General features: G+C 34.3%; 1 protein-coding gene across 1 annotated transcript in view; it reads left to right on the forward strand.

Annotated features, from left to right (window-relative positions):
• The first annotated feature begins 1,263 nt into the window (after nucleotides 1-1,263).
• The window catches only part of LOC106461736 (WD repeat-containing protein 47-like), a 59,693-nt gene continuing 43,228 nt past the window's right edge, over nucleotides 1,264-17,728 (forward strand). The window contains exons 1-3 of the mRNA XM_022388761.1: nucleotides 1,264-1,590; nucleotides 12,955-14,853; nucleotides 17,604-17,727. Of these exons, the coding sequence (XP_022244469.1) occupies nucleotides 12,977-14,853; nucleotides 17,604-17,727 (2,001 nt within the window). The 5' untranslated portion in view covers nucleotides 1,264-1,590; nucleotides 12,955-12,976. The remainder of the gene's footprint in view (nucleotides 1,591-12,954; nucleotides 14,854-17,603; nucleotide 17,728) is intronic.

Below are 17,728 nucleotides of genomic sequence, written 5' to 3' on the forward strand. Positions count from 1 at the left end.
TTGTCCCGTCACGTTGTGACCATCTTATATATACCAGGCTACCCCCAATCTAGTAATCTCCCGACAATTCACGAAGGTTCGAGAAAGAAGTGGCGTGATACTAGTCACGTGACCTCGCTGACGCAACAATATATATATATATATAATCTGGGTTAAAAGGATTATAGTAACTGTATTATTCTTTGCTGGGTGAATTGACATTGTTTAAATGTGAAGCTGACCAATGCTGTAAGAGAACCAAAAAAAAGTGGCACTGCTGTATGGACAAAGAAGAGCCAAGTTTACCTATTGAATTCAGACATGCTTTTTTGGTTCGATTATTCTAGAAAGTCGTAGCCTAGTATAGAGATTCGATTGTGATTCTGTTTGCGCAATTATGTACGCAACATTTCTTTCTTGCATGTTTTGTAATAAAGATTCCATTCATTTTTCGCTAAATTTACCCAGTTTCGTTATTTTACACACACTAGGAAGACTCTGTTAAATTATCAGATTCAGAATATTCTCTTATCTCCTGAGCAAATATATGGTTATTAGCAGGTCCAACTATCTGATATTTGTCGGCAGCCCCCCCCCCCCTCCTCCAGTGGCACAGTGGAATGTCTGCGGACTTATATTACTAGAAACCGGGTTTCGATACCCATGGAGGGTGCAAGACGCTATACACTTTCAACTGTGGGAATAGCATATATGGCGGCGGTTACTACTGACTATCTTCCTTCATGTCGGTAGTTCAAAATTAAAGATATCTATATTTCATTCTTATTGTCTCTGTCCTGGCCTTTTAATTTACGTGAGTATAAAATGCTGCGTTCAGGTTGAAAATTGCAGAATATTTTACTGGAGCCTCGAGAGTATACTGTTGGAAGCCCTCCAGTGACTCAGCGGTAAGTTTGATGGTTTATAACGCTAAAAACTGGGTTTTGATACCTGTGTTAGGCATATACATATAATCCATTGTGTAGCTGTGCGCTTAATCACAAACAAGCAAATGTTGTGGAAGAGTAAGTATATTTCAATGTTACGTTTTTTAAAATTAAATAATAATTAATTATAAGCATGATTGAATATAATATTGTTTTGGGCATAGTTTATTTATACATTGAAATTTCATCTCTCTTTTTTCTTTAATGCATTTTATACAATGACAATAAAATATTTTTTTCATGTTATTTTCGAATTTCGAAATTGTTTAGTCTCGCGCAAATTTACAAACACTGGCTGTGATAATTTGTTGTCTTAAAAAATTGACATGTATTCTATACCATTGGTATGAAGTAATCTCAGTTTGGCACGTATTTGTAATTTTGTTTTTCTAGAGTTACCGAATGAACGACCAAAATGTTTAACCTATATGAAAACCCTTAATTTGTCTAAGATTTTTAAATTTCTTATTGAAAATAAATTAACAACAAACAAAGTACCAAATCAATTATTATACAAATACTATTATAATTAGGTTTTGAGCCGTCAAATACGATACGGTTTAGACGAGGGACGAATTTAAGGCCTAAATCTAGCACTAAAAAATCAGCCCGGGAAATTGATTCACCTCAAAGAGTCGAAGTTAGAATTTAAAGTTAAACTAAGGTGAGACTCATTTAGTTTATAATTATTAATAAATTATATTACTTGAAGTTCAGCAACTAAGGCGAGCTAGAATGAATGATTGATAGTTATATACCATTGACATTATTTTTATTTTAAATAAAAATACAACCTTGAAAGTTGAAGGAACAAATGGCCCTTTGTAATACTAACAGTTTGTTGTCTGTATCAGTGTACGTATATTATGTTACTATTTTAGGTTATGGTATTAATACTTTGGATCATACTAAATTCTCGTGTATCAACTTCTGACACTTGAGGTTTTACTAGTTCAGAATTAAATCGGTTACTGGATAGCTATGGGCTTTTGCTTTCAAATTCAAGTTTCAGTGATTCATAACACTTCTGTGTGGGAATTATGCTTTATAACTTGTATTATAAGTTCTTAAGATGATAATTTGTTGAAGTTAGCAAAGAGCAATCCTGCTTCTTTATATACAAAGACTAGACTAATTAGTACTAGCTTAGTGTCATTAGTATATTACTGTTAGCATTAACACTTAGGCTTGGAAGTTGATAAAATCTGAAAAATAATCAATTAAAAGTTGGTAACTGTGAATAATTCCCACAAACATTTAAATTGGATTAGATTTTTGAAATACACTCAAAAAGCATTGATCTTACATGAAGAAACTATAGAATTTTGACTTCCTATACATAATGTGTACAGTACTTAAGCCTTAACTTAAGGTCAACTGCTGTCATCAGTGATTTGTATAACTTATATGACACAGTGCCTAATAAAAACATTATGGAGTTCATTAATATGTTATGAAAAAATAAGTGTCCTGTATTCTACTGGTTTATAGTAATTGTTCTCACAATTATATAATAGCATTCATAATTGTTCTAGTATTTCACTCTACATTTTACAGTCTTATTTTTATTACAGACAATAGTAGAACTTAGAAGTGAATTTACAATGCATGAGTTATATTTTCAGTCTGATGATAAATTATTTTATGGATGGTTTATGCAAAGTGTTCATGATGAACAAAGTTGAAATGGGTAAAATCTGTCTGATTCAGGATGACACTTGAGAAGAAAGGCTTGGAGAATTAATTTTACAAAAGCAGCTCAGTTGGGAAATTAACTTCAATCAATAACATAACAGTTTTATTGATTTACATCAAAGATAATTGGTTCATTTGACTTGCATCGTGTTGCTATGGGAGGCTGAACCACTATCATGATTGCTAATCTAAAATTTATGGACAGCATAGGACCAGAACAAATTGTAGTGAAATGGGCAACAATTGCCTAGTTCAGCATGACACTTTGGAAGAAAGTCTTGGAAGACTGATCTACAAAAGTTGCATAGCTGAAAAAAAAAAGGACAGCTTTTTATCTTCAGATGAAAGACAAAAGTCTTTTGAAATTTTGTTCTTTTTCCATCTGTGCTGCATTTGTAGATCAGTCCTCCAAGATTTTCTCCACCAGTGTCATGCTTAAGGCAGTTGATGTTGATTTCTTCACTGTTTATTCATCATGAAGCCTCTGCCTATTTTATCTGTAAAAGAATAATGGATCTACTTTTCTATCTAGGCCATCCTATCCACTAAATTAAACTTCAAAACAAAGCAAACAAAAGCAACAGCTTAAGCCAACCCTTATCATTCAAATAGCTTCAGAATAAACCATAAAGAAATCATAGGTTTTTATACTGTTGATTCCCCTGATTGACTTGTAAGTTTCAATACAATCACCTCTAACCCTTCTCTTTTCATGAGAAAATAAGTTCAGAGATGTTAAAATATCCCTTCAATCTTCAAAATCATCGCTAGTAATCCTTCTTTGAACCCTTACTAGTAAGCCAGTATCCTTAGATGAGATCAGAGCTACATGCAGTATCCAAGTTAGGTCTAAGTAGTTATCAAGTCAAGTCTACTTGAGTATCAAAGCTCGTGGTACTAATATAATAATATGATGGTGAACAATGATTTATAAGCATAAAATTATTTCTTTTTGGGGAAATGTACTAAATATTTCAACAGAAGACAGACCAATGTTCAGTTGAAACATGTAGTATGTTCCCCCAAAATTATATCATTTCATTACACTAAGAAATCATTGTTTACCAACCTATTATTAAGTAATTTCTAACTAGTGATTTGTATAAAGATAATTACCACTTTTGACTTGTTATCAGTATGTCTCTAACCCTCATCAACACACCTTTGAAAAGTTGTGTTATGGAACACTTGGGGTCCAACCTGACCCCAGCACAAAATTACCATTATAGTAAGCTCTGGATTGAAATTCCAAAAACCAAGTGCATTACAACTTTTATTAGGGTTAGCATGCAATGTGAACAACATAAAACTATATGCGTTCTAGAGGAAATATATTGATAAATCAATAAATTACATTGTTCCTCAGTATACAAGTAAGTATTATTATACCATTCCTATACAAACAGTATATCAAAAAATGCTGAATTTTATTATACTCCTATATTCAAGTCATTATTTACCAATTTATGATGAAATTACCACAATACTGCTTAATTCAACTCAAATAAAACTTAAAGTTTACGTTGTGTGTCACTTTGGGTCTGATCAGACCCTAACACAAATTTTTCCTTATAGTATACTGTGGATTGAAAATCCAATAACCAGCATATTTGCAACAATGTTCAAACAAGGTTTCTGTAAACTAGGGAATTATAAGCAGTTATCACAGTGAAGGAATAAGATGGGCATATATGCTCACTACAATGATGTTATAAGCAAACAGACAAGGCAATACTGTACTACTGTGATGAATTATTCTCTACAACAGCCTGTATAGTTGAATAAACATTTAGAAATTTGTATTGTATGCTATAGGGCAAACTGCATGTATAGTGATGGTCGATGATAGTATGGGGTCCACGTGGACACCAGATAAATATTAGATTGTAGCTACATACTCCATTTGCCTGTTTTGAAAACAATAATGTCATATTGATCCAGGTTCTCTGCTTGATAATGACATGAAATTATATGAATTTGTAAGGATTATGTAAAAAGATATACAACTGAGAAAGTCGTTGTGGTCCATGTGGACCCCAAGTGTTCTGATGAGGGTTAAATAAACACTAATATTCTATTAGCTTTACTATGAACAACAGAACACAACCTTGATATTTGATTGACATATGTTCCACTATGTCAAGATTTGTTTCTTTGATCATGGTGTTGAGTATGTTCGTATGTATATTAAACGTGTGATTCAAATGCATTATCTTGCATTTACGATAATGAAAGACTATGTGCTAGTTCTTTGCCCCATTTACCAGTTTATCCAAGTCATTCTGTAGTACCTTAACATTCTCAGTAGGATTATAAATACTCATCAGTTTAATGTCTTCAGCAAACCTTCAGTAGTGTATCTTACCTCTTTTCTCAAAAAGCTATATCAAAGGGCACTAGTTATGATAGGAGTAGCATCACACTCCTATTGGTGGAGGGTTGGTGCATGGTCATTTGCATGTAGATTTGCAGAAAGAAGTGGGAGTTACAATGCTAGTGGGAAGCAAAAAATTTGCACCAATGTGGGCAAAGTGGAAGAGTCTGGCCCCCACTGGCCCTGACCTGAATGCCTGAAAAATTACAACAGGCAGCAAAACGATTGTGCAACACAGATGGATGAATAGTCATACTTTCCCAGCTGATTTTTCCAAGCCCGTTCCCCGTCTCTGATAATACACCTATTAATCACTTCTTGATTGGCAGTCTTATTGTCGAAGTGTGTTTCTTTTCGCTTGTGATTTTCGTTATATTTTCATTTTGTGCGTATCTCTTTCTTGATATTTTTTGTTCAATTTGTTCGAGTTTGTAAGTATGCACTCACAGTTTCAAGCACTTACAACTACCACTACTGTTCCTACATCTACAGATTTACCAACCACTTCTTTAGGGTTGGTCTCCCCCTTTATCGGCTGATGACATAACTGCTATGATCCATAGAGAGTTGTCTAATTTCATGTACCATTCACCACCAACTGAGAAATATCCTGTCCTACCAATGCCTGGTGTGCCTGACAGAGAGGATGAGAACTTGGACAGCCCCTCCTGACTATACTTCTCACTCACATGCTGTATCAGGGTACTTGCCATGGCTTCCTTTCCCCTTTGTTCACTTGATTAATTAGTTTTTTTTTATTTTGTCTTTTTTTCTTCTGTTTCCTGTGATTCTACCCCTGCCATACTAGGGGATGAATCTTTGGGTCAGTATCTGGGTTTTCCTCCTTTACTGGATATTGAGGTTCCTGTTAGTCCTTTTGGGGATCAGTAGGCATCATCCCCTTAGTACATTGGATGATCATACTTTTGCTTTTCATTGTACCAACTACCCATATTTAGACTCAGTATTTGAAATCACTTATTCCTTTGTGGGTTTTGGACCCTAACGCTTCAGTTTTTTTTCTTCCAACCTCAATTTTCCTGTCTTCATCTTATGATGTCCACTATTCTCTGTGCCTTACCCTCCCTTCATCTTTTAGCAGAGGCTAGTCATCAGTCTCTTGAGGGGTTTTCTGATGATTCTTGTAGTCTCCTATTTGCTACCATGGCATGCCTTTCCTCTTTGGCCCTGGCTTTACAGACATGGTTGATATGTTGTTGGGATCTTTTAGGTCAGGATGCTCTTTTAACCAGGGTTCATTTACTCGCTTCTTCTTTGTGGAATTTGTGCATGTCTCCAATTTTCTGTGAAGAGGTGTTTGGGGGGTCTTCCCAACAGTTTGGAGTCCAGGGTTGAATCAGCCCATATACATACCTCCCTTCCCTCACTAGCTTCTTATTTGTCCCTCCCACCTGTTTCTGTTTCAATGGCTTTCTCCACCTTCTAACTTTTTGCCAGTCCCAACTTTTCATCCATCTGTGTTGCACAATCATTTTGCTGCCTGTTGTACTTTTTCGGGCATTCAGGTCAGGGCCAGTGGGGGCCAGACTCTTCCACTTTGCCCACATTTGGAGGTCGTTTACATTCAATCCATGGGTTCTGAAGGTTGTTTCCAAAGGTCTGGCCATCTGCTTTCTATTGTCTCCCCATCCAATTTCCTTACCCCCTTCATGGAATCCCATGTTGGAGGCGGTTCAAGATTTAATTCTGAAGGTTGCCATCGAATAAGGTGATCCTTCTTGTCCAGAGGTCTTTGGATCCTATCATTTTTTGGGAGTTGTGTGCTCATTGGGGTGTCCCCAATTTGGACACATTTGTGTCTCATCTCAACACAACTTACCCATATTTGGTTACCTATTCCTCATCTGCAGGTGGATGCTCTCAGCCAATCTAAGTTATTTCATTCATTCTCCATTGCTTGTCCTCCACACCCTGCTTTTCTCCCAGAATTGGAACCAAGAAACTAACATGAAGTGATAGCTTACAATAAACTATGATATAATGTACTTCCAACATTATGTATAAACCAAAGAAACTAACATTGAGTGACAGCTTACAATAAACTATGATATAATGTACTTACAACATTATGTATAAACCAAAGAAACTAACATGAAGTGATAGCTTACAATAAACTATGATCCTCCATTTGAACCTTTGTTGTCTTTCTCATTATATCACCTTTCATTGAAGAATTTGTTTCTATTGATGTTGACATTTGATTGCTGTCATTCCAATGTTTTTGCGATCGACATTCACCATGTATTGTTCCATGCTTTCTATGTTCTCTTTTTTTTCCTGACTATTCTTTTTTTACCAAAGACTTTGGCTGCTCGGGAAGGTAATTCCATTTTCACTCCCATTTCCATTCCCTCCATCTCCCAACTTTATGGCCATTCAGATCCTAATTGCCTCATTTGCCCTGTCAGAGCCTTCAGATTGTATATGACATGCACTGCTCTATTACATGGTTCCCAAGTCCACTTTTTTATTCATTGGAATCATACGATTTCATATGACCTTTCACCCATCACTTTTTAAAAGTAGGTATCGTATGGCATTTTCATCCTTTCTCTTGGTGATTGTTGCCTTTTTCTTGTTTTTTTTTCCCATCAGATCTGTCTCTTGACCATACTCCTTTGATCAACCAACACCCGGGGGCATCTGGAATGGACTTGTACATCAGGTCTGAAATACGAAGAGCCTCAGCATCATAGTCATCTAGCATGGTCACAGGATGGATGGTGCATATTTGAGATGAAGTATACCTGGTCAGGCACCACTCACCACAGAGCAGGATCCAAAACTGATGAGTAAGAGGCCCCTGTAAAGGAAAAGAAACTGAGTACTTACCAGTCACAAAGAAACAGAGGTGCACAGAATAGTGACTGGAGGTAAGAGAAACCCACAGAGCATGAAATGGCCACGTGTTGTAGGTAGTGAGATGGAAAGGTATGCACTGATGATATCTTCCAAAGGGAGATGGAAATGGGCAGCTCTCCATCCAAATATCATTATGCATTGATATCAACAATTTATATGTGACAAAACATCACATGTCACAGGTTCATTTTACACATCCCATAGAGATGGGGAATCCTTGAGACCAATTGTAGTTATATCTCGTGGTCTTTTGCTTCATATTATGTTTGTTCCAGACCATACACTCATGGACTTACATGGGTAAAGTTGATTGATGGTGTTGGTTGATCGACTCCATCAAAGTGGTAGCTTTGCTTTCATAAATAGGGTATTGTGGTCATTCATTGCACTGTCTCCGATGCTGCAGTCCTTTTGACATTCCAGCACATTTTTCCTCCCTTTCTTCTATTGGGGTATGGGAGTTTTTGACACTTATCACTTCCTAGCCACTGGGGTGGTGGACCATGAAGCCCTGTCCTCCTGGGAGTACGTAATACCAGTCAGTAAGCGAGTAGGGTGGTGGCATTCTTCTAGTGTTGATGGCATGACACCCTTCCTACTGTGGACCTGATGTACAATTCCAGATGTCACCAGTTGTTGATTGTAGCACTCTGCCATTTCTATACATATTTATTGCAGTTTGCCCCTCCGGCCAAGACATTCCTCCTTCCTACCATAGTCCTGGTGTCAGTTCCCGGTGGATCAGGTGTTGGTTGGAGATTGTCCAGCCACTTAAGTCCTCACATGTGTTTAGCTGGTACCCTCCTCTTACATGGGCTGGATAATAAATTCCAATGCAGCCAGGTTTTGGACTGGAGATACAACCCCAAATTGCAGTTCCTCTTCCTACTTTCCTCTAGATTTCGGTTCCCAGTGAATCTGGTGTTGGTTGGAAGCTGTCTGGCAAACATGAATTCCTGCATGTGTAAGGCTGGGTACCCTGTTCTTACTGCAGGCTGGATGACACATTCTCAATGCCACCAGGTTTTGGACTGGAGATGAATGCCTCTTGAGCTCTCTGGATGTGGGTTTTCGGTGGATTTGGGTGGTGGTTGTGTTGGAGATGCACACATGCAGAGATGGGTTCTTGGTTCAGTAGCTTGTCTTCCCTCCCAGTATCCATTTTTGTGGTGAAAGGCAGAGGACCCTCTTCCTACTGCGTACCTGATGTACAATTCCAGATGCTGGCAGGTGTTGGTTGAGGTCGAACTCCCATTTACAGTCTGTCACTCTCTAGCCAATCATCACCTGGAGTCCCTTTGTACTGAAAATGTTTCGGAGCCCTTCCATGTCTCTACCCTTTATGTTTTGGTGACATATTCCTGAAGGCAAAGGGTATACCTGGCTCAGAAGTGGTGCAGTCTCCCATTGGTGTGTTGTTTTTAATTCCTTACTACACCTCATGGTCTTTCTTTGGGTGCTTTCTAAAGGAAGATCATATCTCATCAGACCTCCACTGGATCAATTTGGAATTGTAGCCTTTTTTTTTTTGAGAGGAGATAAAATATTGTATCAGAAGTTAACATTTTCCTAAACTGAAAATGTATTTCTGATAGATACATATTTTATCTCACATTTCCCACCTGCCCTCCCGACTTCCAGTGTATTGGTTGACTTGGCATTTACCATTATCTTTGTAACTCTCACTTTTTCTGCATATCTACATGCAAATGATCATGCATCAACCCTCCACCAACAGGAGTGCAACACTGCCCCTTTTGTAAGTAGCACCCTCTCTAATAATGCACCTGTTAATCAGTTTGATATTAGTCATGAAAAAAATTGTGCGAATAGAAGACAGTGTTAATCAAGAACGCTTTTTGTGAGAAGATGTAAGTATCTATTGGAAATGCATCTTCAGCTTAGGAAAATGTTAACTTTACTAATTTTACTAACTGTCTCTTTCATCATTACTAATGTGACCAAGAAAAATTAAATACCCAAACACTTTTCCTTGAGGTATAATGTAGAATGCTTGTAACAAAGGTTCATATTCACTGGACTCCATTAATAACAACTTTATCTCCAAATAAAACTGAAATATATGAAATACTAAAAAAAAGCAATGTTATTAATATTCAAAATAATGGTAGAAGTAATAAAGACTAAAAAAAAAGTACCAGAAAAAGAAAAAAAACTAATTTGTAAGATTATTCAAAATAACAATATTAGACACTTCTCAAATAAATAATGTTAAATCACAAGTAAAAGGTGAAGCAAGTACTTGAAATAAAATCTTTTGACAAATCAAATATCTTGCATATCGTAGTTTCACAGCCTAACTTCTCTCTCTGTCACATTAGACTTAAGGTTTTTTATTGTTTTACCAAACCACGAGATTACATGTCACATTACTGCTAGGGAACTTTGTGTTGGTGCTACTGCTTACATAGATTAGAGTAAGGGTGTAGATTTGGTGTATCTGGATTTTGATGACAAGGTGCCACATAAAAGACTTTTGAAAAAATTATCTCTATAGGTGTGGGGGATAAGTTAGCTAATTGGTTAGAAGAGTGGCTGAATGGAAGAAATCGGGGATTATAAATGGAGCTCAGTCAAACTGGAATTAAGCCACCAATAGGTACCTCAAGGCCCAGTCTTAGGCCCTTTGCTGTTTTTGATTTACACCAATGGCATAGCCAAACAAATGGTCAATAAATTACTTACATTTGCTGATGGTATTAAGGTCTTGGGTGTTGTTGGCTGTGAGGAGGATACTACTGCTTTACAAAAGGATTTAGATCATTTAGTGAGTTGGGCAAATAAATGGCAGATGGGACTTAATCATAATAAATGCATGATAATGCATGTGGGTTATAATTTGAATTTGAATAACCTTAACAGTGTTACGAAAGAAAAGGTTTGTGGTGTAGTGGTTCATTAGTCTCTTAAGCCATCCAAGCAGTGTGCTGTTACTAATGGTACGGCAAATAGGATTTTAGGTTGTATCTACAGAAGTATTGAATACAAATCTACAAAGGTTATAATTTCATTGTATAGGTCACTGGTTAGGCCACATTTGGAGTAGTATATTCAGATTTGGGCTCCTTACCTTAGGAAGAACATTGAATTGTTGGAAAGGGCTATTATAATGGTGCCTGGGATAAAGGGGTTGTCATATGACAAGAGGTTAAGACCTCTGAAATTGTTTTCTTTTGAAAAAAGAAGAGTTAAAGGGGATTTGATTGAGGCATCTAAGATTCTTAAGGGAATTGATAGTGCTGATGCATCATATGTAATGATGAGAATGGTAGGACCAGGGGACACTAATATATAAATTGTGGCAGGGTAGGAGTCATTTTCAGTTAAGACAGTTGTATTTTTAGAACAGAGTGGTTGGCCTTTGGAACTTTGATAACTATATGAATGATAAGGACTGGCTTTGAGGTTTGTTTTTTTTTATTTATTTATTTAATAGTTTTAGTTTAATTTGGAGGATGGGACAGGCTAAATGGACCAATAGGTCCATTGTTGTTCCTAAACATCATATTATATGTTAATATAAATATTATTTCTTTAATATTTAATGTTTAAACTGAGAAACAGGTGAGCTAGTTTTAAGGCAAATAAAAAATATAGCTGAATTAAACAGTAGAAGGAAAAATACATGAATAATAAGTAAAACCTGAACCCTAAGATCTTAACCCTATCATTCGGTTATTAGCAAAATCCCCTGGTTTTAAACAAGTAAAACTTTTCTTAGTGGAATCATAATATTTTCAGAGAATCTAGGTGTTTGTATTTTCCTTTTACTAAATGTATTTGATAGCAAGTAACAATTGCACTATAATTTACTCATACACAGTAAGTAACAGTGGTATGACCAGGTACTGGTGTGCATCTAATAAAGTCTGTATGTGTTAATAGTGACAGAAGGAAAATTGAAATAGTTGTACAGTATAAAAAATTAGCTTTTAAAAAGCAATGTAAATGGAAGAACTAGGTAAACAATTTGCTAGTTACTAATAATGAAGTTTCAAGGGATGATGTAAATCCAAGCTTGAAGGATAAATACAGTGAATGAGTTAAAACATACTTGCCAGGTATTTTTTCCCCGGGAATTTTTATTGGCATAAAATTTTTCTTGTTGCTGATCATGCTTATTTTTTATATTATTTACTTTAGAAAACTGTAATAATAATAATTATTTACTCTCAGAAGTCAGATAACGATACAGTACTTAGCATTTGTGTGTATAGCAGCTGGTAGTATGTTGTGCAGCAACATCTGACAGTAAGTCAGAGAACATACTAAAAAAATTCCTAAAGAAGTTGAGTAACAATATTTATATTGATGTTCACAAAGATAAATATGTTAATAAATACAAAATTTAAAATTGGTTGAATATATAAAATACATTTGTTTTCATTAATAATAATATATAAATCAGATTTTGTATACTCTTATACATATTCTACATAAAATCACTGTAAAAAAGTAACTTTGTATCTGATGACTTAAGTGAACTAAGCAAAATTATGAAGGGGACAAGTACTATCTGAATTTCCCTTTCCTAGCTTATTAAAAAATATTTTCTTGGACTCAGTTTAAAGTACCCATTCTGTTTTATGTTTCATGCAAAATCAGCAAACACCAGGTATGTGGGCACATGGAAATTTTGCCAATTGCATCATTTTTTATAAGTTTGCATTTCTGCTTTACTGTAACAATTGATATTTTTCACATATGAAGTGTATAAATAGAATTTAACAGTGATTTGCTTATATGTGGACTGAAATTACATTTTGATTTGCTATATATCCATTTTGACTCTCAAAATGTAATTCACTAGCACTGAGTTCAAACCCTGTATTTACATATTTGTGTAATTCATTCAGTTTAAAGAGACAAAACATGACCGCATGTTGTTGGTGATAGGTATGCTTATATTTATGAGTTGAAGATGAGATTTCAAAGAATGCTTGAAATAGTATGTACATGAAAATTGTGGATCTATTTTATTAATTTATAAAAAATATATAAAGAAGTTTTTCATTGAGTTAATAAGTAACATTGATTTTTTGTAATTCCTATTAGGAGGAAAGATCCACGTTAAAAGATGCCATCTGCACACCTTACACTGAAAGAGGAGGAAGTTATACGACTTGTGCTAGAATTCTTGGCTAATCGTGAATTGAACATCTCTCAGCTTTCTTTGGAAAGAGAAGCGGGTGTTATTAATGGTATTTTTTCTGATGATGTTCTGTTCCTCCGTCAGCTAATTCTCGATGGTCAGTGGGATGATGTGCTCAAGTTCATCCAACCTCTTGAAACTTTGGAGACATTTGACTCCAAGCAGTTTAGATACATTGTTATGAAGCACAAATATATTGAGCTGCTTTGTATAAGATCAGAAATTGGGCCTTTCCAAAATATTGATGTTGCTGTTGAAGAAGTTGTAAAATGTTTAAATGAACTAGAAAAATACTGTCCATCAAAAGAAGATTATAATAATTTCTGTCTTCTGCTTACATTTCCACGTTTATCAGACCACTTGGATTATAAAAACTGGAATCCTAGCAATGCAAGAGTAAATTGTTTTAAAGCTGTTTTTCCATTGGTTGAAAAGTTCCTACCCTTGGATAAAAAGGGAAACCAACCTGAAAAAATAGCAACAAGTGATCGCTTAATTCAGCTGATAATCAAGGGAATTATATACGAGTCTTGTGTAGAGTTCTGCCAACAGCGAGCAACTGCAGCTTCCTCTGATGCTCATGAAATTCATTTTTCTCATGTTTTGAATGGAACAGGGTTTAATGACTCAGATCTTAGTCTTTTATCCTGGTTACAATACATTCCACTAGAAACTTTTTCATATCCTTTTGAACAAAAGACTTTAAATGTGGAAGTAGAGCAACTTGAAAAACCTGGGCTAGAAGCATCCTGGTCAGAACAGATTTTAATTACTCCAATCAAACCCAAGGTTTTTCCTCATTCAGCCATCCCATTTACTAGGCTACGGACATCTGATATAATGTCCCGTTCTCTGACTCCCAATTTGGATGCTGTGGGACTTGGAAAGAATGGCATGGCATTCTCATTGAATGACATGTCAGCTATGTCAAAATCATTTGCAGGGTTTCACTTGACAGGAAAAAAGGCAGTCAATACATCTGTAGATAGGTTGTTTGAAGGTGGGGATGTTTTTAGTGCCAGTGTAAATGATCTTCACACTATTCTTGAATCTTCTCCTTCTAAGGATCATTCTTTAATTCTTTCTTTAGACAAAAGATATAGTTCAAATACATCAAAAGAAAAAGATATTAAATATGAAGTAAATTCTCAAAATATTAAAGGAAAGCAAAATGAGCAAAGAAGCACCAATGATAATTCTGAAGAATCATTTGCTGTTTCACTTTTTCATGTGAACAATGCTGATTCAAATAAAAGCCCAACATCAGAAGAAAAAGGAAAGACTAAGTATAATCAGTCAGACAGTTCCAGTGAGCACAACAGCTCAGACCTTTGGAAAGAATTTCAGCGGCAGAAACAACAATTTTTGGATCAACTCGAGACTCAAGAAAAGCAACGAATAGAACTTCTTCAAGAGATTAATGCTGGTAATGTATCAGAAGAAAGTCATACAGTGGGAAGTAGTCCAGAGATTGCCGAGAATAGAAATCAAAGTCATTTGGAAGGTAATTTTGTGACACCAGTTAATGTGTCTGGTCAAAATAAGAATTCTCATGTAGAAAAATTGACTACCAGTACACCAAAAGCTCAGGGTACTTGGAGCAACACTACTCCCTTGCCACAATCTTCTCCAGTTTTACCAAAACAGAATACCTCAAGTAAAACAAGCCCTTCTACATCTGGATGGATTAACGTACCTAACTGTGTTGCTAAAAATTTAGGGCCCATACTGGATAGCCAAAATACAGCTGGAGCATCATCCATTATCACAGCTGACCCTCAATACTCATCTATCTTAGTAGGGTAAGGCATTGTTCTAAATAGATATACACATAGAAGCAAAATGGAATATAATGCAGCATTATTGCTACATAGTTGAAATATTTTATGGGATGAAAGTACAATTCTAGCCCAACTTAACAGTTTGATCATAAAACCATTGTGAATCTTTAGAAATAATAAGATTAAAAAAGAGTATATAGTGTTAAAAAGATGAAGAACAAACTAGTCTTCATGTTAGTATATAGTGTAACCTCTTGTAGTAAGTTACTAAGCAAATTATATAAACAGTAGGGAAAGTAATGTCACATGGCATGTTGTATATTTATAAAAATTGTACTCTTGTACTTGCAAGTTACTTCTGTGGATGACAAGTATTGTCAAAGCATGCAGAGTGGTTGCTAGCTTCAATGAAAAATTTTTATTTGTGTACCAATTTATGTTGAATTTAATTATTTATTTGCTTTTAACTTTTACACAAGTGCCGAACATTCATACTTGCAGATGTTATTAAACATAGAAATAAATATGAGTTGCTACGTGTTATAATTTTGGCAAATTCAAATTCTCATACATGTAAGTGTACTAGTACATTTTAGTTTTGTCTTTTAGCTAAAATGTCTGATGAGGAAAACCTAGTGTTTCTTGAAATTTTTGTAAAAACTCTTGGACCACTGAAAAGAAATTTTGTACACAGACATATCAGTTGGTAAAAGAGTAAGAAAAGAAAATTTACATTGGCTTTTTTAAATTGTTTAAATAGAATCCGTATGTATTCATGAAATTTTGTTAGATTTCTACTAGTATGTATAGATTAACAGTTAATAAACAAAATATATATTGCCATTGTTATTTTTTTTATCAATTTAAGTTTGTTCAGCTTAATTTATTAGTGTCATAACTCATTTAAATAATCAACTAATCTAAATTGATTTCCAATTATTACTATTTTTGATTTTACCAACAATTAAAAGTACACGTAATTGAAATATTAGGTATTACTACTTCCACTGGTACAATTGCGTTCAGTGGTATACATGCGTTTCGATTGTACACAACTCGCAAGTGTGAGAGTTTGGTCTAGTGGCTGTTGGTTAAATAACTAGCCACTATGATGTTTGTTTACATTTTATGCCTAAATAATAGTGCAGCTTTAACGTAATATATTGCTTATTTATTACAAGTTACAAAGGTAACCAGTGTAATGTAGGGTAAGATTCGTTTAATTAAAAAAAGGTTATGGCAAGTTGGTATTCTTTATTCACCCTTAAAAAATTTGATTCCTGAATAAGTAACTGATTTAACTATCAGAAATTGCTAGACATGGATTTATAATAATAAAAAAATATGTAATTATATTAAATCATTTAACCATTTACAAAATCAAGGCTCTTGTCTAATTATGACTTACTCAGTAAAAAGTGAAAATATAAATTTGGCTGTTGTCGCATTCTGTTTAAACACTGCCTAATACAGCGAGCTTTATTTATTGATTTCTAAGTACACACTTTTTTTAGTTTCTTGTAGACTGTACTGTAAAATGTAAACATACATATTAATCATTTAAATGTGTTCTTTCTGAACTTTCATCCATAGGAACAACTTCTCATTTAAAAGCTTATGATACTTTTATGCTTAAAAAATTGTTAGTTATTTTTTTAAGTATTTCACAGAAATGATAGGATTATAAAAAAAATTTGAAACATTTGGGGTTAAAACTTTTCCACATTACAGTAAGTTCCAGGTTTTTTTTATATTACTTTCATTTCCACCTTATGAATCATTATTTTAACAAATAATTTATTTAGTTTGTCTTTTGAAAATCTGTTAAGATAAATATATGGAATTATATTAATATATTTAGCTTATTAAAGGTTTTGTAATATATTGTATATATGATAAAGTTTCATGTACAACAGTTTAGGATTAAAAAAGTAATTTACTTTTAAATTTTTTTATGTAAAGATGTTCATTGTATTAAATAGAGGGAAGTTCAAAAATGTCGTTTAAATACCTCAAAATAAGCTGAAAATAGGAAGATTAGTTTTGTTAGAATAATCAGTTAGTTAAACGTAGTTGGTTAATGAGCCTGATAATTAATTGATTAGGAGATTCCACTAATTGCCTAGCTCTGTTCTTTTATGTGTGCATATTTTTGTGGTTCATGACAGTGCAGATTGTCCAGCTTATAATATCACCACTTTAAGAAAATACTAATTTGAGAATGCTTAAAGCCTAGACAAAAATGAATGAGCATGTATAATGTATTTCTACTGTTTTAATAGCATGCATACTTTTTAAGACCTAAAATTTCTGTTTGTGTTTTTCCCTACAAAAAGCATGATTTAATGTACTGTAAATAATAGAAAACTATAGCTATAAACGCTTTTTTTGTGTGTGTGTCAGATTGTCAGTTAAACAAGAAAACAGTTTGACATAGGACTAAAATAACATAAAAAATTTAATCAGTGAATCATAAATAAGTAAATATATAAACTATATTTAATTGTAATATTGAAAGTGACCACATTAAGTTATTGATTAATGTAGTTGTCATCTGAGTTAACTAATTCATGCATAATTTATTAAATTTTGTTTTAACTAATGTAGAAGAAATGGTTTTGTATATGTAGACAACTAATAATGTATGCAAATATCATGAGTTAGTTGGAAAACGTATCTAGGTGTATGTTGTGTGTATATATATTATTGTATATTTATAAATGTATTAGTTGTTTCATATACAATTTTTTAATTAAATCATTTATTTCTAGTCATTCTGGTGATGATCAACATGTAGAATGTATGGTACCTGTAACAAAGCCAGTAGCTCAGCATTATGATTCCCAGCCTTATTTTACTCCAGTAAACAGCAAAGGTAACTTGCGACATCCTAACA

Source organism: Limulus polyphemus, unplaced genomic scaffold (genome assembly GCF_000517525.1).
Source record: "Limulus polyphemus unplaced genomic scaffold, Limulus_polyphemus-2.1.2 Scaffold1021, whole genome shotgun sequence".
Classification (NCBI taxonomy): domain Eukaryota; kingdom Metazoa; phylum Arthropoda; class Merostomata; order Xiphosura; family Limulidae; genus Limulus; species Limulus polyphemus.